This window comes from Filicampus tigris, chromosome 20 (genome assembly GCF_054856515.1).
Source record: "Filicampus tigris isolate MCC_2025a chromosome 20, RoL_Ftig_1.0, whole genome shotgun sequence".
In the NCBI taxonomy this organism is placed as follows: domain Eukaryota; kingdom Metazoa; phylum Chordata; class Actinopteri; order Syngnathiformes; family Syngnathidae; genus Filicampus; species Filicampus tigris.
The window spans coordinates 6,595,343-6,623,053 of record NC_141236.1 but is presented as its reverse complement, the minus strand read 5'-3'; the positions used below and the strand labels follow the sequence as shown (position 1 = coordinate 6,623,053).

The 27,711-nt window shown below is 41.3% G+C and overlaps 6 protein-coding genes across 11 annotated transcripts in view; 2 read left to right on the top strand and 4 right to left on the bottom strand.

Moving 5' to 3' along the window:
- The first annotated feature begins 719 nt into the window (after positions 1 to 719).
- Positions 720 to 8,670, top strand: LOC147128040 (uncharacterized). 2 transcript variants are annotated; one of them, XM_086019419.1, is made up of 21 exons: positions 721 to 885; positions 970 to 1,028; positions 1,118 to 1,204; positions 1,825 to 1,943; positions 2,012 to 2,152; positions 2,730 to 2,786; positions 2,862 to 3,032; positions 3,222 to 3,321; positions 3,519 to 3,739; positions 3,820 to 3,976; positions 4,553 to 4,764; positions 4,843 to 4,957; positions 5,385 to 5,602; positions 5,683 to 5,797; positions 6,292 to 6,461; positions 6,528 to 6,622; positions 6,879 to 7,009; positions 7,947 to 8,136; positions 8,208 to 8,349; positions 8,411 to 8,510; positions 8,578 to 8,670. In XM_086019419.1, the coding sequence occupies exons 1-21, from the start codon at positions 863 to 865 to the stop codon at positions 8,646 to 8,648; spliced, it is 2,694 nt and encodes an 897-aa protein (XP_085875545.1). In that variant the 5' UTR covers positions 721 to 862; the 3' UTR covers positions 8,649 to 8,670. The 2 variants fall into 2 exon arrangements, with proteins under 2 accessions (XP_085875544.1, XP_085875545.1); XM_086019418.1 differs by having other exon boundaries at positions 720 to 885; positions 2,730 to 3,032.
- A 2,300-nt stretch (positions 8,671 to 10,970) lies between these two features.
- On the bottom strand, positions 10,971 to 15,360 carry zpax1 (zona pellucida protein AX 1). Of its 2 annotated transcripts, none has more exons than XM_086019287.1 (21): positions 15,193 to 15,360; positions 15,047 to 15,123; positions 14,888 to 14,995; positions 14,682 to 14,806; positions 14,476 to 14,619; positions 14,325 to 14,399; positions 14,093 to 14,254; positions 13,930 to 14,026; positions 13,650 to 13,867; positions 13,417 to 13,573; positions 13,052 to 13,260; positions 12,866 to 12,983; positions 12,597 to 12,796; positions 12,400 to 12,514; positions 12,145 to 12,314; positions 11,988 to 12,082; positions 11,782 to 11,912; positions 11,531 to 11,720; positions 11,314 to 11,455; positions 11,121 to 11,247; positions 10,971 to 11,061 (listed from the first exon to the last, which is right to left on the bottom strand). In XM_086019287.1, exons 1-21 carry the CDS (start codon positions 15,210 to 15,212, stop codon positions 10,988 to 10,990), a joined length of 2,754 nt encoding a protein of 917 aa, XP_085875413.1. In that variant the 5' UTR covers positions 15,213 to 15,360; the 3' UTR covers positions 10,971 to 10,987. The 2 variants fall into 2 exon arrangements, with proteins under 2 accessions (XP_085875413.1, XP_085875414.1); XM_086019288.1 differs by having other exon boundaries at positions 14,888 to 14,980.
- Positions 15,361 to 15,833: 473 nt separating this feature from the next.
- ttc32 (tetratricopeptide repeat domain 32) lies at positions 15,834 to 17,166 on the bottom strand. Its single transcript, XM_086019823.1, has 3 exons — positions 17,039 to 17,166; positions 16,783 to 16,949; positions 15,834 to 16,223 (listed from the first exon to the last, which is right to left on the bottom strand). The coding sequence occupies exons 1-3, from the start codon at positions 17,152 to 17,154 to the stop codon at positions 16,096 to 16,098; spliced, it is 411 nt and encodes a 136-aa protein (XP_085875949.1). The 5' UTR covers positions 17,155 to 17,166; the 3' UTR covers positions 15,834 to 16,095.
- The window catches only part of rngtt (RNA guanylyltransferase and 5'-phosphatase), an 89,290-nt gene continuing 78,336 nt past the window's right edge, over positions 16,758 to 27,711 (top strand). Inside the window, exons 1-4 of one of the 4 annotated variants that reach the window (XM_086019789.1) lie at positions 16,758 to 16,966; positions 17,395 to 17,497; positions 17,968 to 18,012; positions 19,178 to 19,271. In XM_086019789.1, the coding sequence (XP_085875915.1) occupies positions 17,495 to 17,497; positions 17,968 to 18,012; positions 19,178 to 19,271 (142 nt within the window). In that variant the 5' untranslated portion in view covers positions 16,758 to 16,966; positions 17,395 to 17,494. Of the gene's footprint in view, positions 16,967 to 17,379; positions 17,498 to 17,967; positions 18,013 to 19,177; positions 19,272 to 27,711 lie in introns of all 4 variants that reach the window. The other 3 variants (XM_086019790.1, XM_086019791.1, XM_086019792.1) reach the window with 3 other exon arrangements.
- Positions 21,275 to 23,864, bottom strand: matn3a (matrilin 3a). Its single transcript, XM_086019825.1, is given in 4 exon segments — positions 21,275 to 21,330; positions 21,475 to 21,573; positions 21,703 to 21,828; positions 23,264 to 23,864. Coding segments are annotated over 4 exon segments (882 nt in total).
- LOC147128036 (uncharacterized) lies at positions 24,646 to 27,621 on the bottom strand. Its single transcript, XM_086019716.1, has 3 exons — positions 27,311 to 27,621; positions 25,036 to 25,533; positions 24,646 to 24,686 (listed from the first exon to the last, which is right to left on the bottom strand). Exons 1-3 carry the CDS (start codon positions 27,468 to 27,470, stop codon positions 24,646 to 24,648), a joined length of 699 nt encoding a protein of 232 aa, XP_085875842.1. The 5' UTR covers positions 27,471 to 27,621.

Genomic DNA, 27,711 nt, shown 5'->3' with positions numbered 1-27,711 from the left:
TATTTCTGAAAATGTTACTGTGAGTGAGTTTCTCCACCAATCACTTGGCAGCTAGGCTGGGCAGCAGCAGCAGCCCAAGTATCAACTCAAAGCCAAAAGGTAGGCAAAACTGCAGTGTTAGCACAGATAAGCGATAGCGTAGTCGACCTGTACTCCAATGTTTGGCTAGGTTCTTGACATTGACTTCTATTTTATTGACAAGTATAGCCACGGCAACAGAGATTATAATTGGAAAAAAAAAAAAGAGCACACCATCAATTCTGAATGTTTGTAGAGGTCGAGGACATTTATGTGCTTTTAAACAGCGACAAGTGAAGCCCACAAATGTGAAAAATTACTTCAGCCAAGGCCGACTCAGCCCTATTTCTGAAACCTTGCCGAGTGTGACAACCACTCATATTCATATGATGCGAGAGGTCAAGCAGTTTAAGTGTCAGTCAGTCCTTGATGGAAGATGTGATGTCACAGGGCTTTATTGTTTTTGCTCCTCCTCCTCACCTATTGTATTGATTTGACAAAGTTCACCTGGAAAAGTTACGGTACATTTTAGGTTGATTTAAGTGAAATAGTCAATAATACAGTATGCAACTTTTACTGTACTGATAAAAGTAATAATGTTTGTAATCATCTAATGGGTCTGGAGTCTTTTTTTCTTAAAGGGCCAGCACACCAGTCATACGTCCAATCAGGCACTTGGGCCTTTACGTCCATCAGGCTCTGATGTGATCCACCTGTGTGCAGTTGTATTTTTGCACCAGCTACTTCCTCTTTCTGCCTGAAAGGCTTAGGGGTCCCACCCCAAACATTCTTATAAGCTGCAGAAACAGGCAGGCTGTGGTCATCTGTTCCTCCTGTTTGTGTCATGGCTGCAGCATTTGGACTTGGGTTTGTAGTGTTCCCTCTTTCTCTTTGTTTTCTTGTTTGGCCCTTCCTGGTTTGAGAGTAATTCTGTTTTTGTTTTTTTTTCAGGTGGCTTTTTCTTCTTTGTTTACTTGGAAATGTAGAGGCCCGGAAGTTGTCCTCCCCAAGTAGGTTAATTTGCTGATTTTATTTTATTTTGTACCTCCATCCCCATGTTCTTCAACACAACAATTCATTATAATGTCATTTATTTTAGATATTAACACGAAATGCCTGGGAAATATCCTGCGTGTGGATGTTCATCCACTTCCTGGGCTATTTCTGGAAGTTTCTGCTGTGGTTGGTAAGTTCTCACTCAAATCTTGAGACAAGCTGCTTTTGTTTTTAAAGCCCCTGTAAAGTGAATTCATAGATTTGTTTCTAAATGTATTTATTTTTTAAGATAATTGACTGGCTTAGAGCTACTGTATATAAGCGTTAAACAATTTTTCACCATTTCAGTATTGTTTTTTTTTAAATGCGCACACACAACATAGCCAAGCATAAGTTGGACCTTCCATGCCCATATAAAAACTTGAGTATCTATCTTATCCGGTGCAATTATGTGCAGCTAGCTATGCCTGCACCTAAAATGCATCTTAATTTGGATTGTCCACTGGCGCGTTAGCGTGCCTCGTTGTAATGTGTTCCAGTCACTGGAGGCTTTAAGCAGACATGTTCACATATAAAGCATGTAGTTATAAGCGTAAGATGCTACATAAAGTAGCATCAATTTCTTTCCCGGTCTTAGTGGTGCTTGACATTTGAGTGGGTGTGATTTCAGTGGACACCCAAACAGCATATGAGAGCAAGCCTCGCTTTATATACACTTTATGATTTGAATTTGGCAGGATTTAACAAGACTCCAATGTTAAATTTTTTTTAGATTTTATTTTCATTGTACGGGGACTGTTTCCATTTCAGGTAACTCTGCTGTTAAGCTTACACGAAGTTTGGCAACACGATGTGGCTTCAGTATGACGCACAAGCAAGGAACCATCGTGATCTACGCCTCCGTTCACAACTGTTTTGCTCAAAGCACGGTATAAACAATGCAAATCTCCAGGCATTATGTACATTTATTGTGAACCACTTTTAATTTGTCTTCTAGGGGGCTGGGTTCACAACAGTGTTAAATCTCAGGCTCTATTCTAACGCAATGGCTCAAGATGATGTGTACCAGGTGGCAGAAACCTGCCACTACAACTCGCCGGCCTTCAGGGAGATCGTCTGTGACCGCAACTACATGGAGGCAAGTCAGAGATGGGCAACTTAAATGATAGCAGGGGCCCCAATTTTTCCACCAGTGCTACTTTGGGGGCCACATAAAACCACACACTTTCAAACTAGATGTGACAAAAGCCATTTTGTGCTCTTAATATTTCATTTTTGATAATGCATGTATAAAATCCATGCTAACTCCTCAAAGGGTTTGAACAATCAAAACATAACCACATACTGTTCTCCCTCAAGGACTCTTATGCTTAAAAATGACAATTTTCAAGGATGGCACAAAACTGCTGAACAGTAATCATTAAGTGTAAGAACTTGTGCATAAAAATAATAGAAAAAAAATCAATGTGAATTTGTGGGTGCTGAGCCATGAGTATTCAGAGGCCTATTAAAGTAAACGGAGTTTAAAATCTCCCTGCCCTAATTTTTTTGGGAGGAATTACCCATCCCGGCGGTAAGTGAATGCACCATGGCCCTTTAAGAGAGGAGACCAATGTGTATATATTTTAGCTGCTTGTGAGCATAAAGGCTGGCACATGAGATGTCATTTCAGAAGTAGCGATGGATGCTCACTTATACATTGACCTCATTTCCAGGTGTCCGTGAAAAGGGCCATTCCAGGTGATTATGTCCTGCCACACGGTGTTCACAAGGTCAGACAAAACCGTGGCCGCATGAACCTCTTCCTGAACGGCCGTTTAAAATGTCCCACCGGTTCACCTTTCCAGAAGATGCTGGTCGACTCCGGATTCAAAATCTCATCGCTGGTGTTCTTCACACCCGAGGAGAAAAAGATGACACTGCAGGAGGCCCACAAGGCCGGCTACGGGATCGCCAACACCGCCACGAGGCTCATCCTGAGAAGTTGCAAGTCTGCGGCGGAGACCTACATACAACATGTGAGAATTTGAATCCCCTTATGCACCTTTTTCAGTCAACAAGTGGTAAAATGGCCACCCCTGAGATGGATTAAAAACTGCATTTTGCTGCCTAATTAATATGCCGCAAATCCATTATTAATCAGAATACGTGTTTAATTAGTGTGGCCGCATGGAACATTATTTTTTTTTGCCTTTTTAAATCTTCAGGTAGCAGGAGTACCCATGACTGTGCTGCAAGCCTCCGCCATCTTAAAGAATTGGTTCAAAAGCCGGATTGATGCAGCAGCTGCTTGTCCGCTACTAGAAGGTAATGAGATCCAATAAAAGTAAGCGGAAACCGTTTGAAATTCATGTGAATTGCGCTCATCATATCCACCACCGGAGCAGTTTGTTCTGGGTCCGCTGTACCCTTGAAATGAGTTGATACTATTTTGAATGGGGAATTTGATAGGGTAAACATGATTGTAACTCTGCCGTTTCCGGCGTTGTCACTCCGTGTTCCAGGAAGCGTTTACTTCACGGAGGACATGATCAGATGGTTCCTGCCCACACGCATCGACCCGCTTATTTCCTCAGGCCAGTTCAGACTTCTGGAGGTGCACGTGGGTGTGGACGGAAGGAGGCTGAATGCCGACGAGGTGTCGGCCCGCCGTTACAACATTACTGTTGACAAAATGTACGTCGTGGTCCAAATTCCAATTGGCTCACCTGGCGGCTACTTCATGGTCTGTTGACACAAGGAAATCACTTTGAAATGTTTTTTTTTCATTTATTATATTGCTAACTATGGTGTTAATTTTTCTAGAGTCTTGTCCGGAATGATCAGTATTTAGTCTGTTATGTGATTGAGCCCATGCTTGAGTTGCTATGGATTGAAGACGCCACCAATGAAGACACGAGATACAGGGTGCTCTTCCCAATCATAACTCCACCAGAGCCTCAACCCTTAAAAGTCCAAGACAGTGAGTCTCATGACTCTTTATTTATTTTTTTGGGGAGACTCATGAAAGTAAATGTTTGCCTGTGTATGTTCAATTTCACTTAATTGTGTGGAAATGATGATAGTAATCCCGTTACATTGCGATGAACTTTTCACCCATTTTAAATGCATTTGCTTCAATTATACAATGAGGGGTATTCCAGGTTTTACCTATAAAACATTTTGTTCTATTTTCTATACATTTAATGAAAGCAACTGTTTGTCTCGAGGCTTAAACCGTTTGGTTTATTGCATATAGTCACTGTTTTGCAAGGTAGGTCTGGATTGTAACACTGGAAATGAACAAGGTCCCAATTTATGACAAATGTTTTTGTTCATCTATGCCTTTGACTATAGTTACTGACATAACAATTGGTCTGACCTGTGTAGCCATCTGATGGCTATCATGCAGCAGAATAGCCTCAAGTTCAACTAAACGAACACATTTCACACTGATTGAATTGCACCAAGATCACTTTTAGTGTAGCCTACTAGTTGGTTGGGGAACATTACCTTACACACAGGATGGATGGTAAGGAATGCCTCTCTCCCCCTACAGACACTGTTCCAGAGGAGAAAGTGTTCAAAGTGCTGATCGGGCCTTTCGCGTCTGACGTGACTCTTCTCAACATGACCTTCGGCGACGAGATCGTGACTGTCCATGACTGCAATAAGCGAGGATTCAACGTGCAGGAGCGCCGCTCACAGAGCAGCGGCTTGAAGTTCATCTCGCTCCAAATTCCCTTCGCAGACCGCGTCGTCCAACAGGCGGTCAGCCTCACACTCATTTTCCGGAATATAATCTGATTTATTTTATTATTTTTTTTAAATTGTAATTTCTCATACCAGACAGGAGCAGGGGTTACGGTCTACTCGGTGCACGTGACCTTCGGCCTGATGGTACTGCCCAAGTTAATGGCATTTTGTCACACAGCTTATCTGGAAGCTAAATTGGCTGAAGTAGGTGAGTACATTGGATAAATGTTTTGTAATAAATAAACTAAGTTGCACTGAATTTACTCTTCTATTGGCAAACTACTGCTAAGGTGGGACTGGGTGATATGGACAAAAATTCACATCACTATTTTATCCCTTCATGGTGTCTAGGTATAGTGGAAGCATTTGAGTAGGTTGTAGGCCCTTAGCAAAGAAATTAATAAACAAAGGAATTTTTAGAACATTAAGGAGTAGTGGATGCCACTGATCAAGCAAATGAGTCACAACGATAATGGAAATGATCAAATGTTTTTCCCCAGGTCACATAGTTGGGATGAACACAATCCTTATTTTATTTTTATTTTTTTTCCTCCCAGTCCTTCGCTGAAGCTCAGTCTGGAAACGCGGTGTTCTTTTTCACTATGAAGCACGTTTTTGTTAATCTCTATTTTCAGTTCAAAGCCCAACCGTCGTCCAACCCTTAGCTGCTGGCGGCTGCGACGCCATGAACTTCTACATTCTTGTGCAATTCGGAACGGAAGGCCACAACTTCCATACTCGTCTGGGAACGCGCACTTTGACCCAGACCTTGGCTCAGGAGTACAGCTTCACCAGAAACGGAACACACTTCAGCATAGTGGTGCCATTTTCATCCCCTGATGTTGTCTATGAGGTATGTACTCAAAACGTACAGCACTTGAATCGATGTACTTTCTCCGAAACCTTTTTTTCCAAACTCCTCCCCTCCCGCAGGCTATCGAGGGGTCATCTATCCGGAGCAGACTTGACATAACGTTGCTAAATCCAGAAACCGAGCACAATGTAAACGACTTTACTCTGACTTGTCTCTTCCCCTCAGCACTCACAGGTTTGTTTTGAGCACTGAAGCTTCTTTTTAAGTAGTGTTAAACTCATGTTTAAAATGAGACCACACATGATGGGGAAAAATCAATGATTTGCACGTTTTTTAAAATTTTTTTATGCCATATTGAATTTAATGGGTTTATTTTAAAACTGTCAGCTGTGACAGTTTTGCAATCAGATCAGGGTGGAAAAACATTAACCCACCATTCAGATTGTTGATCTTGGTGTGTGGCTCACCAGGGGTGACAATCCTTAAGCTCCTCCCCCAAACCAGATGTCTGTCTGACCACAGGGCATCCAAATTGAGAAAATTCAAGCAAAAATGTAGAAGCTAGGCTAATAGCTTGTCTGGTAACATTGTGGTTGCAAACACTTGAGACACTAAACACAACCAGTGGCTTCGGTTTGTGCATTTCAAGTCTTTCTAATTGGCTATTCAGTTTCTCAGCACGCTTCAGTCACTATACAACACTGACGACAGCGCCGACGTTCTTTCAGAGTGTTTACCCAATGGAACCATGACCGCTCTCGCGGTCAAACTGGAGTCAGTCCCCGACCTGAACCCCAGACGGCTTACCCTCCTTGACCCCACCTGTGGTCCAGTCTACAGCGACAACCGCTTTGCCTATTTTGTCTTCACTGGCAACACCTGCGGGACCACCAGGAAGGTAAGATCCTAACTGACCCCTACTACAGAACGTATTGACCTGATCGGAGTTCTGTCCTCCCTCCAGTTCATATCCAATACAATGCTCTATGAGAATGAAATCGCCCTGCCTCATAGACCTGAAATGCGTAAAAATGGCTCAGATGATGAACCAGAATTTGAGTAAGTTGCAAGACATATTTTTTAATTTGATTGAATAGCATCATACAATATTTGAGTGTTCTTTACTTGAACCCTCATGCACATAAAGATGACTTATGAAAACCGTCACTGTAACCTTGCATAATGCATGACATGTTATAGCTTGCCAAAGTGACTATTAAAAAAATTACAACAAAGTAATAAAAGTCATCGTAGATATAAAACGCTGAAGATCACGTCATGAGTAAGCGGTCAATTTTTCTCTTCCCGCCCCAAGTTTGAGGGTTTCATGTTACTATGACGTCAACACGAGTCGCTCCGTGGCCTTCCACGCCAGACCTCGCAGGAATGATCCGTATGCTGAAAATGGAAGAGGCGAGTTGCAAGTGGTACTGAGGCTTGCTGTAGGTATGTGACTACTTGTTCAAGCTCTTAATGATTAAAAAAATAATAATGCTTGGCAATGTCAAAAATGAGATTATCCTTGGATTGTTCATTGGGGTAGGTGGTCAAACGTGATGCACTTTGGCAAGGTAAAGCTACTGCCACACTTTAGAGTGGCCCATCCTTAATGTTCCTGCGGTCACATTGAACTTGTCTATAAATGGTGAGTATACAAGACATTAACTAGACTATTATAGCACTTGGGGCAGATCCCTGCCAAGGCCAAACAATCTTGAACATGTCGACATGTCACTGCGACATTTTGGTCCTGATGCAAGTGGAGTGTAACTGAAGTGAATAAATTGTATCCCCACAGAATGGAAGAAGCATTGTCTCATACTTGTGATCATCAAATGTTTTAATTTTGTGAAAATGCATAGAGGCACACAAAATAATTATTGGTGTTTTTGCTACCTAATTAACTTGGAAGAAGGGGAGTCCAGAGGTCCTCATCTCTTGCCTAATTTATCACAGCATGTAGTGTGCTATTAAAGAGCACCCAAATATTAAAAATTGAATGCTTTAACGTTTAATAAGGACATGATGGGCAAAAGCAGGAATCACTTCCATCATGTTTACTGTTAACTTTTTATTAACTTGAAATTGAGGCAATCAAAAGAAAGTAGTCACTTGCCTTAATGTTCTTAAACCTGTAAGAAGGGCCAATTTAGAAACTTAATTTGGATACCCAGTGGTATTAGTTTATAACTTAATGGCAATTTAATGACTCACTTGCCTAATGCTTCATGAACTTGAAATTAGGCTATGACTAAAATCTTTAAAAACCGAAACTGATCACTTGCCTTAATGCATCATGAACATGATGTAATTGAACCCACAGGCAATCTAGAAATGATCTTGATGGTTGCTTGCCAACCTGATCCCTGACTCTCTATGACAGATGATTCCTACAGTACATTTTATGGAGCCGCCGATTACCCCATCTCAAAGTACCTGCAACAGCCGCTGTATTTTGAGGTGGAGCTCATGCGATCGACCAACCTCAAAGTGACGCTGGAGCTGGAGACCTGCTGGGCCACAGTCAACAAGGACAGAAAATCCCAGCCCAGATGGAATCTGATCATAAATGGGTAAAAAAAAAAGATTTGCGTTGACTGTTTTATAATGGGCCGCTGTTTAAATAGATTCTTGTGCTTGCTAGCTGTCCAAACCCAGTTGACCCAAGCCAGGTGATCTTCCATCCTGTATGGCAAAATGACAGAGTGGCGTATCCATCCCACGTGAAGCGCTTTGAAGTCCGCATGTTTGCCTTCGCTCAAGACCAGGACAACTTGAATAAGCAGGTATTTTATCCCCCAACCCCCGAAATGCAAAATTGAAGAAAATTTACCCATCTCATTGCAGCTCTATGTCCACTGCGATGTGGTGATTTGTGACTCCCGAAATCGCCTGGGTGACGCATGCAAGAAGAGGTGGTGTTACAGCCAGGAGAAGAGGGTTAAAGGTGGGACAAGATTTGCTGAGCGTTTTTATAATGTAACCATTACTTAAATGCCTTTTTTCTCTCCTAGTTCAAAAGAGAGCCGCTTCAAATGTGCAAGACCTCATACCAGTGTCTTCTGGATGCATCCATCTAAATTGATTAAAGTGACTTTTAAACATGACATTGCAGTGGTGTATTTCTATATCAGACACTTTGAGCTCAACAGTTTATGCAAATAAAAAAAAATCTCATTCTGTAAATTAAGCATGACTTTTGCGTGACATGGTATATGACAAGATGTCACAAAATTTGTGAGTGCACACCATATGGCTTAGTATTGTTCAATCAATTTTTAACAAGCTTGGATGAATGGCCAATTGGAAAATCAGCCAATTGCTCACTAGTTAACTCCTCTTAAAACTTGTATGATACATTTCTGGGACCTTTTGTGTTTCAGTACCTCCCTTTAGGAAAGGCAGTTTTATTTATACAGCACATTTCATACACAAGGCAACTCAATGTGCTTCACACAAGCAAAGGCAACAGCTACAAGCAGTTAACATTCAAAAGCAGAGAAAAAGGGAGTTAAAATTACATTTAAACTAGGGTGGTCAAAGCATTAACTATGGAGATTAACTTAAAATTGATAACAAAAAAAAATGCATTTAACTCAGTTTTATTTACTTCCTGTGGCAGGTGACCTCTGCTCACTTTGCAGCCGAACTTGGAGAGAGTCACTGTCAAAGATGGATTTTTACGCAGTTTCACTTAGAAGTTGACGGTTCATTGGAGAAATCCAAAATTTGCACTTTTCAAAGCCAAATTAAAACACCATATTAGGTGTACGTCTTTGTATCGTTCAACAATTGTATTTTACAGGAAAAGAATCGTATTCATCAATTCAAGAAAGCTGATAGTCTCTGAATCAAAATATACTTTAATTCTTTTCCCACATTAATTCCAAAATTTAACTCGAGTAAATAACAGTTCCAAGCTTTGTAAAAAAATTTGAGTTGAAAAATGATTAATTAGTTAAATGTTAACTGCTTGACAGCACTAATTTACAAACATTGGCAGAAAACTTTAAAAACATTTAAAACTAAAGAAATAAGTGGGTTTCTAAAATATATAAACGAAAATGATTTAAAAACACTTGGGCTCTAAACTGGAGGGGAGGTGGCAACTAGTTGGAGATGTTGGTCTGCCTCTTGGCTACTAATGAGGTGCCCTTGAGCAAAATGGACTGGTCACACCTCCCCAGAGCAAGAGGTGCATCATTGTGTCTTCAAACATGTAATCAATGAGTTGGCCTATTTAAAAGGTGACAAGTTCACCGATGCACCACATTAAATATGGACCGGGGGAAGCAAATGAGAGATTTGAGGCTATGAAATCTCAGATGGCCATGGAGGAAACAGCTGCAGACAGTATATCACAAACAGCATGGAGCAGAGGAGACGACAGATTGTTGGGGATACTAGTGCAGATTTCATTTGAAGGACTCTTAATTCAGAGAGTACCTGTTCAACACTTAATCAGCCTTTAAAACCACAAATCCTGGTTTGGTATTTGTTCCCCTACATTAACTGCAAACAACGTGAGTTTCAGTACATGTGGACAAAATTGTTGGTACGCCTCTATCAATGAGAGAAACAGTGGTCACAGAGATAACTTGAATCTAAGAAAAGTAATTTTAATTGAACGAATTAGCAGACAGCTTTTGAATTGTAATTAAAAAATTTTTAACTCGTGTATGCATGAAACAGGCCTGGACAAAAATGGTAATTTTGTTGAACCTTTTGAGGCAATCACTGAAATTAAACTTTTTTCCTGAGACAAAGTGGAAATAAAAAAAAATTAATGCATTTGCCTGAAATTTGAAAAATTAAAATGAGCACAACTGTAGTGAATGTGCACTTACACTATTCTAGTACTGTACTGCAATAAAATGCATGTTGTAGGGGTCATACCAACTCCCCCTGCCCCACAGTCAAATTTTTTATCTTTTGTAGGGGTACCAGAGTTTGTCCAAGCCTGCTTCATGAATTAGATTAAATTCTATTGAAACAAGCAAACTGTAGGTTAAATTTTATTTGACAATGTAGTTGTGACCACTGGGTTTGCTCATGTGATTAGTCGCAATGTCTGCTTTGTTTTTAGTAAAGCAGATTCAACATTGTGCTTTTTTAGTACTATAAATCTTACAGTTAATACTGGATTATCTAGTCATGCGACCCAAAAACTTCTTAAAGCATTAATAGCAATACTGGTCAACTTGCAAAATACTGTGACATGACAGGCATGTCATTTCCTAGTTTTAGGTGGTTTATCACAGTCAAGTGGCAAAACAAGACTCCCTCAAATAGATGCTGTGCAGTTCTACACCAAATGTAGTTTTTCCTCCACAAAAGTACTCACCATTTCGTACCAACAAATCCATTGCAGTCCAACAGTTAAGAAAATGAGGCATTGCAACATAAGTTTTAGTTTAAGAATCTTTATTCAGAGTTAAAGAGGTGAATTGGTCCAGTTGAGATCTTCCTTTGCAGGGCTGAGTCTGTGCTTCTTTGTGCTGAGAAATATTAACATTAGTCAATGTCATGTTTGTGAATAATTTAATTTAAGACTCACTTCTTTTCAATCCTTTGATGCCTTGAAATCCAGAAATTCCATGACTGCGACGTGGACACTGACCTCTGCAGATACCTTCCGATTTGTCGTTTGTTTCACATACCATTGCATTACAGTGGATGTAGATCTAAAGTGGAAAAATGTGTTAGTGTGATGTACAGGATCAGATTCAGTATATTCTGAAAGGCTGTACCTCATCTTTAAGAACCTCATCATCTTTGGTAAAGGTGAACATCTTGACAGAGAAACGCTTGAAGTGTGATGGGATGCTGACCCTGGCATCGGCCGTAACGGGATGGAAGAGTGTAACGTAGCTGTCGTCTTTGTTCTCACAACTGTTGAGTCAAAAGACAGACATTAAAACAAGGGGCACAGAGAGAAAAAAAACTGAAGTAATAAAAATAACTCACGTATTTATGATGACATCCCAACTGGGCTGAGAACTTGAGTCTTCATGAGCAGTGGCCCAGCAGCTTTCCAAGATGATCTCCAGTGCGGGATCAGTCGAATGAGCCAGCTCCACCTCAAAGTACAGAGGCTGCCTGAGGTATTTCACAACTGGGTAATCTTCAGCTTGGTAGAAATAGTTATAGGCGGAGTCTGAAGAGGAAAAAAATAAATTAGCGGCCATCTACTTAAACATTTTGCTGCTCATTCTTACCATGAGCTAGCCTCATTTGCACATCAAGTTGTCCCATTCCAATTTCTGCTGAGGGGTAAGTGCCGTGGGATTTGTAGCCGAACGCAACAGTCTGAGTGTCATTGATCATGTAGTAGCAGGAGACAGTTTGCCTAAAAGGTTTGAAGTACACAGGTGAGATTATGCATTTGACATGCTGATGGATAGGTAATTAGGTTAACACTTGCCTATACTCAGGATCATTAGGTGATACGTAGGTAGTGCCTTTGTTGGTATAATAGAGGCCAATCTCATTTTGGTACAGCATGTAGTTGTCTGAGAACTGGAGAAAATAGGAGCGTTAACACTAACTGTATGAAGTTAATTTGCAAAATAAAACCTTACTGTTCTACTGGTTCCACAGCTATCAACACTGAATGAGAAATAAGCAAAGCGGTCATCACTGAAGAAGGGTTTACAGGACTTGTCTTTGAGGGTGAGCCAACCCGGGACAAGGTTGGGGACAGACTCCAGCTTGGCAGCCAGAGCAGTCATTGTTCCATTGGGGTAGCACACTGAGGACAAGGCAAGAATGTTACCCCCCCAAAAAAAAGGGTTAAATCTGCCACTGGATATTTCCAGTCTCAGACGCATTCTTACTAGTGGTCCTCAAGGGAAAATTGCAGGCCAAGTAGAAGTCGGCAAGCATCCAGTTGTTGGTTGTCTCCCAAAGCAGCATGTCAAGTCTTACTCTGACTGAATCTGAGGTTAAGCGCTGTGAAAAGAGTGGTTAAAGCAGTTCAAGTCAGCTTGTTAGCTTTAAAAAAAAAAAAAAAAAAAAAAAATTAAATCCCTACCTCAAATGCTGTCTGTTTGGCATTAAAAGGAACCACAAGGGTGAGGTGGGTCTCATTCTCTTGCAATCTGAATGCTTGTTCCAGCTCAGGAGTTAGTGGCTTGTATGCAACCAGAGTCTCAAAGTTTTTGCCTTGATTTCCAAATTCAACTTCGATGTAGAACAAATGCTGATCACAAGTGCCTTTGATGGTGGGAAGTACTTAAGACAAGAAAATTGCATTAACCACATTATAAGTACACGGCTGATCAAATGAGGGCCATGTCTTACCAACATCCTGTAGAGAGGAAGTTAACGCCACCGGGTGAGCAAAAGGAGTTACTTCAGGATGGATCAAGAAACCAAAGACTAGATCAAGTGTGTAGGTTGTAACCAAGGGCTCGGGATTCTGCAAATTGATCAGTCTCATTGACGCACGCTCATCACTAATGCAGAAAAACCAAGTAGTTTACATACATGTTTGAGGACTTCAGCGACAGCAAAGGGAACTTTGAGAGAGAAGCTCTTTAAGCCACCAGGATGTCTGTGCTCTTTTACAACGAAGCCTTTGGCTACGCACTCTTCCAGAGTGTATGTGCCAGTAGAGAATGTGATGTTCTTTAGCTCCACATCATCCAGGAAGGTGCCCACATGGATGCTGAACAACCTCTCCTCTGCATTGGTAACTAGAAAGGTTAATTGTAAAGATACTCTTATGATAAAGAAATTTGGGCTGGTTAATTTACACAAAGACCAGTTTGAGTAATTATAACCAATTTGATACAAAGGTTATACACAGAACTACATCCAAGTATAAACCACCTATGGATATTGTGACTTACAGTCAACAGCTTGAGGGGGCCTGGGCATAATTGGTGTGGTGATGGGGAACAGAATTTTATATCTGGTATCTTCATGGGTTCTCTCAGCCCTCCACAGGACTTCAAGCATGGGCTCAACCGTGTAGGTGATGTGGTACTGGTAATCTGGGGCATGGCTCTGCAATAATGCAAAGCGGTTTTAAATAAGTCATGTAGGCACGCACCCAGCAGGGTAGATGTAGGGCACTTCGAACCTTGTTGTAGCCGTCAGGCGAACCCACGGGGATTTCGACAACGATGTGAAAGTCGGTAGCGGATAGAGCGTAGCCACGCGCAGCCATCTGACGGCGATCCAGACGCTGGCCATTGACGCCCATGTACATCTCTAGAATTTTTATGCTTCCATCCAGAAGGGGAGTCACACGGCGGGGGACGTGCCACGAGATCACATCCTCAGTGAAGAGGACGCCACCTGTCGGAAGAGTAAAATTTAATTTCTGATTTGGAGCGATGTTTGCCTTTAATGAAACTCACCTGTAGGGCAAGCAGCCGCCATGTTCATGACAGTCACGCCTTCAGGTGACTCGTGGTAGGTGCTAACCTTGAGAACCTCCATTGGGACTCCAGCCACCTAAAAATGAGCATTTCAGTTATACTGAGGTTAAGAGGGAAAATGAAGATTTAGCATGCCGCTTACATCCTCAGTATAAGTTTCTGATGTAGTGTAGGGGCTTCGCACGACCAGACGACTAGCAGTGGTCATGGCTTTGTATCCGGCCTGTTCCGCCTCATGCTTCATCATGACTATCGGATCAGGTGTGTAGAATGTCACCTTCCAGATACCAGACTCACCGGCAGCCTATAAAATATTCACTTTAATTCCAATGTAAAGCGCACAGCCATAATTTATATTGTTTTAATTCACATACACTAGGGACAGTGTTCTTCAAATACTCATCGTCACTCTTGGTATCTTTCACAGGTGGGGGCATGTAGTTTGACACCTAGAAAAAGGGGAAAAAAAATACATTAAACTGAACTTTTGGATAAAAATTGCTGAATTGGGGAAAAGCCACCTACTTCCATGTAGTTTCTGTCACAAAGAATCTCTCTGGTGGCCCAGCGGGTGTAGCTGCAAGTCTTCATCACATTATGGGAGACCACATCTGAGGGATTATTGCTGTACATTCGCAGTCTGAGGCCAACATTAAAGGTTGCATCATCCTACAAGGACACAAGTTTTAGAAGAATGAACATTCGCAAAAAAAAAAAGTTAGTTTTAATACTTTGTTGTCCACATAGCAGCCCATCAGTGATGTGTAGATTCTGGTGTTTCCCCATGGGTCAGACTCCATGCTATAACCACATTGAGCAGCCAAGACAGGCGTCAATACAATGTGTCGGGTACCATCTGGAAAGAGTGAAAAGGAGCCATTTTTTTATAATAAAGGCCAAGTCATTAAATCTGAGTAATTTTAAGAGTTTAACTCACTGATGGCCTCTACTTCTAGTTGGTTCCCTACAGCCAGGGCTTTGTCCAAAGAGAGCCTCATCAGATTACCCACGCAGTCAGCTTTTAAACCACCTGTGGTAAAAGACACTGCTTAAACATAGCGAGCACAATGATTAAAACAAAAATAAACCACCTTACTTGGCTCTGTGTGGCTCTTAGTATTTGGCTTTGCTTGACTCAAGGCGATTACCACAGCCAGCAGGCTCCGTATCAATCTTTGAGAATAAAAACACATTAGCGCAAAAAAAAAAAAAAACAATGATCAGAAAGAAACAAATACTTACACATTCTCCGAATTCGACATGGCAATCAGTCTGAGTACAGCCACACCACCCGACCACAAAAAAAAGAAAATAACAGGAACGGAAACACTTGCAGAGATTGGCACTCGAAGGCCAGCGTGCCCCACTAACTCTGAAGTGAAGAAGGGGCTGACTGCTTCCCTCAGGCCTCACCGCCCTCTTTATATCGCTCATAATTATGATACACAGGTGATCTGTATCAGTAATCGAGAACCCGCCCCTCCGACACACACATGCACACCCACGCACACATCCCTCTGAGGTTCAGGGTTTGACTTTTGCCTCAGGCCTTCCTCCTGGGAAGGTTGTATGATCACCTTTTGCCTACCTGGGTTTTCTGATATAAATACATGCATGTTAGGTTGTTTGGAGGACTTTCTTTTTCACTTATTATTTTTTCTTATTACAATGTCCTATATGTAAGAGCATGAAGAGATCCCTGATCTCTGCCAAGGATCAGATTTTCGCTGTGTTCAAAATGTAATATTATTCCTTGGATGATAATATAGAAGTCCAAACAATTTAAACAGTTCATATACAGGTAGGGCTAATTAAAACACTACTGTGTAACAAGTCTAAGTATGTGGCATGTGTGTTTACACAAAATCATAGTGATCCACATGTTCAAATTGAATAGACATTTATTTAGTATATACAGTTACACATTTTTAGTTTTTTTCTGTCATATAACAATACAGGTATATGGAGAACTTAATTTATTCACGGACCTCGATTAAGGTATGAATGAAGAAATATTTGACTTTATTACAGTTAATATTTCACATTGTGCAGCAACAACAATTGTTAATTTAATACAGTTGTCATGGCTTTGGTGTAAAATTATGTACACAGACAACGCAGGTTGGACACGTGTTCACAGACAGTTCAATATCCTCTGTTCGTTTTGTCCTGTTGGTCCAGCAGAGTCCGTCGAAGGCCAACTTTGGCATCCTCAAAGGCTCCATTGAGCTTTAAAGCTTGTTGGAAATCCCGAACGGCGTCATCAAAAAAACCTGTAAGACATTAAGAGTAGAGGAAGGTGATGGTTTTCAAAGGAGGTGTCACAGTGGCTTGTTGAGTCAGCATTTGCGTTTGGATTTGTAAAGACATAGCACCATCTAGTGTCCTCAAAAATTCAACAATGTTGGGGTTATATGCAAGTAGGTAAAAAATGTTAACTTATATTCTAATTGTTATGAATCTACATTTTTGCAGCATTTTATGACAAATTATGTGAGCAGCAATATTTATCTGAATGATTATCAAAGTATTTTAAATCATATAAATATCATTCAGCCTCAAGACATATAACGTTGTAATAAATGGAATCTTTCATATTGTTTCGTACCACTGCATTTTAATTGTACTGTATTTTTACTACAGTGAAACGGAAGCACCTTAGTTTGAAAGGAGAGGGTCTTTTGTGACGTTTGTACATTGATAAATTATTAACAAAACAGTTTCTCATAATTTGAGTTTGGCTAGTACAATAGCATTACAGTTGATTTATTTTGAAGGTTATTGCCGGAAACAGGAAGTGATCCCATTCATGGACTGAAACTTTATCCTTACCCAGTCTATAATGTATTAGTCCTCTGTTGTAGAACGCTACTTCAAACTTGTCGTCGGCCTTTATCGCCGAGGTGTAATCCTCGACCGCTTCTTCAAAATCCACCCGAAAATACTTTATTTGTCCACGGTTGTTGTAAGCGGTCGCCAAACGAGAAGCTTCACGTTCCCTGTGAAAAAAAGCCAGGTGACAGCACTTTACTCAAGATTGCTAAATGTCAGAAATCCTAACTAGCCTTAGTAGACAACAAACAACAACCTGTAATGGGCGCAGGACGAAATGAACTTGTTGTAAAGCTCCTCAGCCATTTTGAAATTCTGTTTTTTAAATTCTATGTTAGCATTTTGAAACATGTTTACACACTCGTCCGCCATTATGAACGGATGTGACGTTGCCCAATAGCGTGCAGGTCCGTTTGTAGTGGGCCTGGCTACTTGTTACAACTACGGAAGAACGTAAACATTAACTATTAACAAACTATTATGTGCTGAATATTAAGAGAATATGTTTACTTGTGTGTAAATGTCACAGATTTAGTTTCTTATTATGTATTTCCCCCGTTTAATTTTATTTTATCAATTTTTTTCTACTGCTTGAAGCTGTTTCTGTTGCAGGCAGCTGGAGCTTATCCCATCTGACTCACTTTTCACACCACCACTGAGTGGAAATTGAACTCACGCTTCCTGCACGGACATCACGCAAGTGAACCACTACATGGTCAGTAACCTAGTTCAGTTTAATTTCAATCGTTCCATTTTCTGACAGCTGACGTGGGTCAAGAAGCGTGATACACTCCAATCACAGGGCTTTATTTTACAACCGGTTATTTTCTTTCCTGGTTATTGCCATTAGGGTTACGCGTGAGCAGGATCTGATCCCAGCTCACTCCGAAGAAAATGCAAACCACACCCTGGACTGGTCATCAGTGAATCATAAGTCACATCTAGACAAAAAAAATATTCAAGTTTAGTTTAGGTAGTTTTTATTGCAGTTGTCTGACATTCTCAACGATTTTCATAGTGAAGAACACAGCTGTCGAGGTGACCTCAACGATGTAAAGGTCACCCGGTGGCCATGCAAGCGCTTCCTTTTTGTGCCTCATTTATCCCCACACTGTGTGAAACCCAAATAGCCACGTTTGACTCTCAGTCCTGGAGGGTAACGACTGCTGCTTTTTCTGTGAACAGGGCAACAATGTACTAAACGAGAACATCGATCCACATATTCAAAAGGTATTATTTTTTAAATTGCACTTTTTACATCCTTTCTTTGTTGCACAAGCCCCATTTGAAGCCGTACATTAAAAGGAAACACAACACAATATTTACAACAGAGTGAGAATGTTATTTGGCATTGGAAAGTTGAGTTGATACGTAAAAACATAAAAAATACTTTATAAAAGTACAAAAACATGCACTCAGTGTTTAATCAGAGCATGACATGCAAACCTAATTGTCCAATAGCCACCTAAAAATAATAATACATGTCAACTTCTTAAAATGATAACTCTTGCCATGCCAATCGTGTACAGCCTTTATTAATGTTTTTGGAACATCATCCCCTTACAATGACCCATTTAGTGTTCTGGCTCAACTTCTACTTAAGCATAGGCTTTACTCGGAAGACACGAAAACAACCACGTGAACTTGAAGTAAACGTTGTCCGGCGCGCAGCTCAGGAACTGACGTTGCCGGTCAATGCCTTCAATGTCTCTCTGTGCTGCGGTATGCAGTTTCCCGGCTGAGAGACTTGACACAAAGTATTCAAGTCAAGTCCAAGCGCACCCCGGACAACCATCCATCACACACCTTCAGTCAGTCAGTCTTCCAGGGGCATTCCTCGTGAGGGTGACTGAAGTTCACTTTTGTTTTTGTTTTTACCTGATACTATAAATAATATACAACTGAGCTTAATATCAATATGCCCTAAAATACTTGAATTTAAAAAACGTGAAGAAATAGCGGATAGTCTGAAAACATCACGTTTTCAGGATATTGTTATATTGTAAACTAAAGTACTCCAGTACAGTATTATATATAATCAATCACGCCATCATCTGTGCTAAAAGGATGAGTAGTTTTACTTTGTTTTAGTTGTATTTTACAGTCAGCCTCTTTATGTGTGCATAATTTTAGGCATGGTATTGATAAGAATTTATCAACAGAAAACATAATTCAATTAGGTGCTTTAAGCGGCCTCACCAGCAGCAATATTTTCTTAAATTCAATCAACTTGGAAGCTAATCAGTGTGACGGAACAGGTCATGTATGTTAAATGTTATTTCAGTACAGCTTTGGTACTGCTACTTAGTAGTCTTCTCTTTCCTTTAAAGGCTTCAAGCTTATCGGAATTCATCGTGTGGAGTCCTTACCGGTCTTTTTTTTTTACACTTCGCAGCGACGTGTCAGTCACATTCGTCTTCTTCCTCCCACTGAGACGGCAGCGGCAGCGTCGGCTTCGCCTTCCATGTGTGTGGTAACCATGAAAGCCGGTGAGGTTGCAAACAAACAAAGCAGCTGTCTAGTAAAAGGCGAGACACGAGTAGACTGGAGGTAAATGTTGACTCGTGAGGGTGCGCACAGAAGACGCTTTGTGTCTGACTCACTATCCGGCAAACATGCCAAACTGTCTTAGAAGTCACCTTTGATCCCTGAATGTTGCTCCAACCAATATAAAAAGTGCGAAAAGTGCCCGGTGATGAAATCAGATGAGTGCGTCATGACATTTTGGATTGATGATGAGGTCTCAAAATTGTGAGTGAAACGTGTGCTACTAACTGTGCACATTTTTCCCCATTTATGGTACTCAAAAATAAGCATAATAAGCATAGTACTGTTTCTTCATCAATTGCTGTTGTTAGTTGTTGTCTTACTACACTTAATTAATATTTCCCATCAATGTAATTAGATACCGTTTATAGTTGTACTTTGCCTTACAGTATGAGTTTCAAGACCCCGTAAAATGAATTCAGAGCTTTATTTCTAAATACTTTAAACATGTTTGAAGGTCATTGTCGAAAACGTGCAAAGACTGACAACTGTGTGTAGTCTTTAATTGTGACGATACATATATTTACATATACATATATTTCAGTTTTCTCAATATCTATGTTTTTTTTTTTTTTGTTTATTATTTTTTTGACCACGGCTAAAACAGGGCCCAGTGACACATTTGAATCACAGCATGAGTCGCCCCTCTCGATATGCGAACTTTAGCAACTGCATTCGCATCAGCGATTATTTGGCGCAGTTGTGATGTGCAGTTAGCTAGCTTGCTATGCCTAGCTTCCTTTTGTATGGCCTGCAGGCGTGGCCGCTTTAGAGCACCTCGTTGTCAGCTGTGAGTGCTCACACGTCACGAAGACGAAAGAGCGTGGAGTATCTGCATGCAGCGGACACACCCGCAGCATTTGAAAGCGGAGAGAAATGCTTGATTTTCACTATTTTTAAGACTCATTTTACATAGTTGATAGTTTACAGTTTATTTGCTAGAGTTATCAACACCTTTCTGTGGGATGTGTGTCAGCTTTATACTTATTTTCACTTTACAGGGACTGTCAGCAGTAGCGTCTTCTCCCGTGCTCCTTGTGGGCGTTTTCATTTTGTATTTATGTGTCTGGGTTTTTCAATAAATGGCTGAAGGGGCTTTGGCAACGGTGGCGAGTTTGAGCAGCGGCATAGCTCAAGGCTTGCTTAATACTCAAATTTTGGCAAGCAACACAAAGCAAAAATCGAAAAGGTAATGGCTTGTGACTCAAAAAACGAGTAAGTTGGTGAACCTATAAGTCAAACAACCACCGTATTATGCACAATATAAGATATGCTGAAGCTTGCAAAGAATCAAGGCTTAGTCAGAAATAATTAATGCATGCTATAGTTCAAGGTTATTCAAATGAATATCTATTTTGCCTTAAAATATGAGTTCAATGTCATTTCATGCTTTAAAAAGACAAAATATTCCCGGTGAGCTTGTCATTTTTTTATTCAAACAAAAGATACAGAGTATGTATCAACTCATGATATCAATCCATCAGCTTTAATACATATTCAAAAATATAATTTGAGCATAAAAAGTAACACAGTTTAAATGCAAATATATATAACACAATGTACTGCATTTTCATTGTATTTAAAAACGGAACAAACCATAATACAGTTTTATACACAATATGCACACGTGTGCAGTTGAGGTCAGAAAACGTCTTGCAGATTTGAGTCGTCTGCGGTGTTTCCAGTCAAGACGAACGGCGGAGACAGTCGTTTAAGAGAGTAGACATCATTGTAGACGTGATGAGCCTCTTTATGGTCCACGACAGTCTACTGCATGCTTGACATCCAACCAGCAGCTCTGGAGCAGCACGTGCGCCTTTGCAGCAGTCCATGTCTCCGACACCCACTGGCAGCCTGTGCAAATAAAGCAAATAAATGGAAAGGGTCACGCGTGTGTGGTCGCCGGTACGGTGTTTAACGTCAACACTCACCCCATTGTCGGGCGTCACACACGGCCCAGCGCCTCCTCGAGGCGCTCTATTCTCCCTGCGACATTAGCTAGTGGCCTCTAAAGTCAAGGAGATATCTGCAAAATAGGTTGACTGGTACACCCTTTGCAAATGCAGTAACATGTCAGCTAGTCACACGGTGACAATGTGACACGCTGACCATCCATCAATCCATCCATTGTCCATAGAAGGATATTCTTGGTCGTAAGCTCCTGCAAGGCGACCTGCGTCAGCTTCTGGAAAGCCAGTCTGGCTTCACACTTGCAAGGATCCGCCACCACCTCTACTTTTGCCTCTTCATCACAATAACGACATCGCGTCATGTTGTGAGTTCATACATTTAGAGTCATATTCAATTGACACATTAACAGGAGCGTGCGTTTTCCGATATTATCAGCGTCAGGGTGTTGTTCACTGCACTTACGTTTGAGGGAGCATGTTTTTAAGTCGGCATTCAAGATATAACCAGTGCGGCACTTGCAGTAATAGGAGGCGACGTTGTTGACGCAAATGTGCTCGCAGTCGTTTCCAATGGCACAGGGGTCCAGACCTAAACCGGGATTAAAGGATGGGCAAGCGAGGATTCATTTGCTGGCATACGTACAATACAGTATGTTGGAGTATGTGCTGAAAATATTTATGAAACACCTTTTAAAGCGGGAGTCAACCCAAAGATATTTTTTTCAAGAATATGTTCCCAGCAGGCCCACTAGTTGAAGCACGACATTCTGATTAATTTTGCGTTTGAGGAATATAAATTAAGCAGCAACATGCACTTGTTTTTAGTCATCGCTGGGGGCGGCCATTTTGTCTTCTGTCGACTGAAAATGACATCACAACTGCTCACAACGACCAATCACGGCTGACCTGTTTTCTGAATCTGAGCCGTGATTGGTCGTTGTGAGCAGTTGTGATGTCATTTTCAGTCGACAGAAGAGAAAATGGCCGCCCCCAGCGATGGCTAAAAACGAGTGGATTAACACTTATTCTACAAACGCAATTTTTATCAGAATGCTCTGTTTCAACTAGTGGGCTGGCATAGAACATATTCTTGAAAAAAAAATGTTTGCCTTGACTTCCACTTTAAGTAATAGTGGAAAAGTCATGACAGTCACCATAGGTTCACCATGTGTTCTAAAACAGTTGCGATCAACCAGCGAATTTCAAAATAAGTGTTTGCAACACAACCTCATTTGTTCAAACATCCGTTCAAATTAAACAACTGCATTCTGACCGTTTTTCCCCCCGCTATTTTTAACATAACATGACCTGAAATTCCTGCAAGTGGCTTGTGCCCAGTCCAGGGTGTATCTGGATAAACGGTTAGGAAAATAGATGGATGGATCTGAAAGTTCTTAGATATAATAAATATATACATATATACATACATACACACAATTTACCCATCCATTCATCCATTTTTCATCACGTTTATCCTCATCATGGTCTCAAGGAGCTGGAGCCTATCCCAGCAGACTTTGGACGAAAGGCAGACTCGACCCTGGACTCGTCCCCTAGTCAATCTCAGGAAACATATCGAGAAAGATAACGAGGCACTCGCACATTTGCATAGTCACACCAGTGACTGCTAAATACAATCCGTCAAGTTGTTTTGTTTTAGATGTTGTTGCTGTGGGCCTTATTTAAGCCGCTGGTTTGAAAAATTGAGGTTCTGTCTTGGCAATATTAAAAACAAGTACAAATAAAATGTCAACATTATAAAAAAAAAAAAAAAAAAGAAAGTTTAAGGCTTGTTTGACACTCAAACTTCCCTTTGTATTAATTCTGCAGCTCGAATCAGGTTCTAGTCCCGACATCTGCAGTCCATGTAGGGGTTCATAATTGTCTCTTGTTTCAAATTTATTATGATTTTGAAATGATCCGAAGCATAGAACGCCCCCGTTAGACTGTAGGTGCCTCCAACCGTGCGACTAGAACCAGAGTTAATGTTACGAGAAGGTCTCGCCGGGCCGTCTTTGTCCTACCGCACAGTGTCTCTCGAAACTTGGAGGTGAGCTTCTCGATAACGCCGTAGGTCTCCACGTAGAAGACGTGGTCCTCCAGAGGCAAGCTAGCCATCTGCTTCAGAGACGCCATGTCTGCACGATCCACCCCGACAGCGTAGATCTCAATGCCTTCGGCACGGGCCGCGGCGGAGATCTCCCCCACGTGGTCCTGAGGCCTCCCATCCGTCACGATAATGGCCACTTTGGCAATGTTCCGAGAATGAGGCCGGGCTCCGGACTCCTCGGTGAAGGCTTCGTTCACAGCCGTCCTGATGGCCAGGCCTGTCATGGTGCCTGCGGCCAGCGGCTCGATGCGGGAGATGGCTTTCTTCATGTCAGGCTTGTTGAAGTGGTCTTTGAGCAGGAACTCGATCTTGACTGTACTGGCGTAGTTGACCACGGCCACTCTGGTCGCGTCCGAGCCGACCGCCAACGTGTCCACCATGAGCGCCAGGAAGGTCTTGACCTTCTCAAAATCGTTGGGGCGGATGCTACGTGAGCTGTCAATGATGAGGACCAAGTCCAAGAGGCGGCTCGTGCACTGAGACTCTGGTGACTCTGGTGATCAACATGGTAGCATTAAGGCTATCTCAGTATTACACGGCAGTTTTTAGCTCAGACAGAAGCAGAAAATGGAAAAACTCATCGAACCGTGAGGAACACGACCGACTTTTCATCCTCTTTGACATGCATAGCAAACATTATGGCTCTGTGCATCGTCTCCAGAAGATTGTCTTATCCTTTCATCCTGAATGAAAAGGATACCAGACAAGCAATAAAACAAATATGTCACACGTTAAGATGGACTTGGAATCCCTGTTCCCCCGAGTCACTTACCGTATATACACGCGCATACTGTAAAATACGTTTGGATACACCATCCAATTTGATCAATGGAGAGCGTATGTCTCAACGTGTAACAGGTACTGAATGTTTAACAAAATTATAAAGGCAACTACGTACATCTTTGCTCACATTCTCCATGAATCAAAGTGACAACGGATACATGTATTTTAGGATATTTCCATTTGAGTTATTTCTTGCACCTTTTATTGTGACCAGTCCAACTTCATTGGAGAAAGTGTCCTTATATAATGGAAAATGTGAGCAGGTGATGCATTTGCAGTTTTGTTAGGGGTCCGTGCATGTTTAAAACATCATTCAATTTATTTAATGGGATCAGATGTGGATATTTTTCCCCCCCTGCCAATATATGTTTATAGGTAATACAGAGCAAGGACTCAACTATCTCATTATTGCTTACAAATGTCTTGTGTATGGAGAGATGTACTGCTGGCTTCCTGTCCCTGCCGCACATTGCACAACATCTAGTGGGTGTGGCTTGCATCTGTTGTAGGCGTTCATTGGTCTATAGGCCAGTTACGATTGAGCCCTATGAATTCTGCCGAGGAACAAAGGCAGAAAAAAAGAAGCAACCATATTGATGTGAGTCTTTGTGTCTAATAGATTTGTCTGTTTAGTAGCTGCATGTTATCTAATCAATCAATAATCTTTTTTGTTATCTGTGCCGTTGGCTACGGAAGAGAAATTGGAATGACAGTTCATTGCTGATTTTTCCAGTTATGTTGACCTTCCAAAGAAGCTGGTGTCCCACCATTTTTGAATATAAAAAGAATAGTTAGACCACACTTACAAATGTACATATCACCATTCAATATGTGTAAGGAGTATTAACTACAAACGCAGAAAAAAATAGGCTGATTAAGCAAACCTGACTGGTAATAGTCTACCTGTCTTCACAGGACTGATGGTGGTGGTGAAGCCGCTTTGGCTACTGACCGGCACTGGAGTGGTGGTCTCCACTGGTGCCAAAGTGGTGGTCACTGCTGGCGTGGTGGTGGTGGTGGTGGTGGTTGTTGGTGGCAGAGTCAGTGCCTTAGTTGGTTCCGTGGTTACTCGTTGGGTGGGACGGACAGTTGTGAGAGATACCACAGATTTAGTTGCCAGTGTGGGTTTTGTCGGACACGGGCCTTTTGGGTAATAATGGCCTTTCAGGGTATGGTGGGGCTTTTGCACTACAGGTGGTGCAAGACCTTTGTAAACATGGGGCACGTGTGGTACCAGCTGCCCTTTGAATTTGTGCTGATAGGGCCACATAGGGGCCGAGGGTCTGTGGTATGTCACTGGAGGAGATAGAGGAAAAGGTCGATACACTACCGGTGGGGGGATCCTTGGTGGCTGGTAGTGGTAGTGATACCCTCCTCTATACGTGTAGTCACCTCTGTGAACTACAGGGCCACCAAAGAGGAGATCATTAGTAGGTCAACGGGAAGATCGTGTAAGTTGACATGGTGTACACCAAAGCCACGTTTCCACTGAACGGTACAGTTCAGGTCAGTTCGCATCAGTATGGTTTCATCAGTTTAATCTTGATCAGGCGTCATAATACTGTAATCGGGATCTCAACAAAAGGATTCTGAAAAGAGGTACGGATACTGAACGGGCGCCGAACTGTAACGGCTTAATATTTTGGGATCTTTTACAATGGAAACAATGAAAATTCATTGCGCATCCAACCGAACTGTGCCGTCTGGTGGAATTTTGGCTTTGAACTTGTTGAGACATTGAAGCCGTTTTTCCACTCAGTAAAAGTCGGTTCAATTTGCCATAGTAGACTACAGATTGGTAAAGTTTACATTTCTACTCTCCGCTATACTGTAAAGTGGAATTATGCTACCTGGAACGTAACACCTAAAAGAGGAGTTGGTATGGATAGAATATTTTGCGATCTCTCATAGTAGATATGCTGAAAATTAGCATGTTTTGCTTGACCGTACCGAATTGTTCTAACTGTACTGTTTGGTGTAATTGTGTATTTAAATGTGTTGGTGACTTTATAGGGAAATGCAGAAAAATGTGCACCATAACAAACTGAAATGACCTGGACTGCATGGTGGAAATGAGGCTTTAGTAACTTTTAGTGACGTAAACAATACAGTGCAAAAACCTTAATCCACCAAAAGCATTGTTGTTTTAATGATCTTTTCAACAAGCACTGTACACATGTGGTCACACATCATTGCTTTGCTAATGGTGGCCTAAGACTTTTGCTGCCAAACAGAACAAAAGTGAAGAATAAGTCAAAGTTTTGTGTTTGTGTGCGAGCAGGATTACTGAATTACTTTACTAACCATTGCTTTGTTGAGGAGTAGGTCAAGATCCACACCTCTCCACAAAGATGGTTTTTTTTCAGTAATCCCGCTAACGCACAAAGTACCTTGGCGTAGGAAGCAACCACTTTCTTTTCAGCACAAAGATTAGTGGAATTAGGAACATACTTTATGTAGTTGGGTTGTTTGCAACAAGTCAAGACTTTACATTGCTTGCCACAAAACATCGCTGCCCAATAAGCAGCATTCATTTCTAGTTACTTATTGGAACAATTTGTCAAATTCGACTTGTTTCATTGGACAGCGATGAAAAGTTGATTTCATACTGTGCACAAGACATTATTATTATTATTTTTTATCGACAGATGATGTTACTAGGTACACTTTGCTCTTTTTGACAATTATAACTGCTTAAAAATATAATTTTTAAGGAAAAATTCTGTACATGATCAGTTAATGCAGAAACTGATTGAAGTAATATGCGCAGTTTTTGAGCTTAATGCTAAAGTATTTTTTCAAATTACAGACGGAAGTGTTTCGCTTTAACTCCAGCCTTTCGTTTATGATGATCATACTGTTTCGGAACAATAGATATTAAAATGACTGTGAGTTATACTTCCTTTGCAAACACATTTAGCTAGGATATAAAATAGCGCCACTGGCCATCAAAAACATGTATCACCAAATATTTAGATGTTTTTAAAATAGTAAAAATAATTAAGTTGCTTATTTAAAATGGGAGTAAATCTATTTTTTTTGTTGGAGAGTGACAGTTGTACTGCTTTAAAATAGTATATGATTAAAAAAAAAGTATTATTCCTAAAAACATCTGCATGATACATAAATCGATAATTGCATCTTGTATCACTTTCTCTAAAGGGAGAGTTGAACATACTTGCTGGGTTGAGTATCCTTGTGGGTGGTCGTCCGTTATTTCTGCTCTGTGCAAAACTCTGCGCGTTGAGCTGGTAGGTCGCCAACACGTCGCCCAGCATTAAGGGAGTGCCGCACACCAGACCCCACAGCCAGTACTTCATCATCACCATCATCCTCATCCCCCCTTCACAACTGGCACTGGTGGTCTCCTCTCCTCATATGAGGAGGCCCAAGGCCAACACGTCACAAATAAGTTTCGGTTGGGGGCTGGCTCACGTGACCTCCTGGCCTCCGTGAAGGATGGCGTGCAGGGTGGTCGAGCTAAAAGACGTGAGCTACACATTCTGGGAAGGAGGGTCAAAGCAAGTTCGTGCAATTGTCATACTGAATACTTGCATGTACTTTATGCTGTATTATATA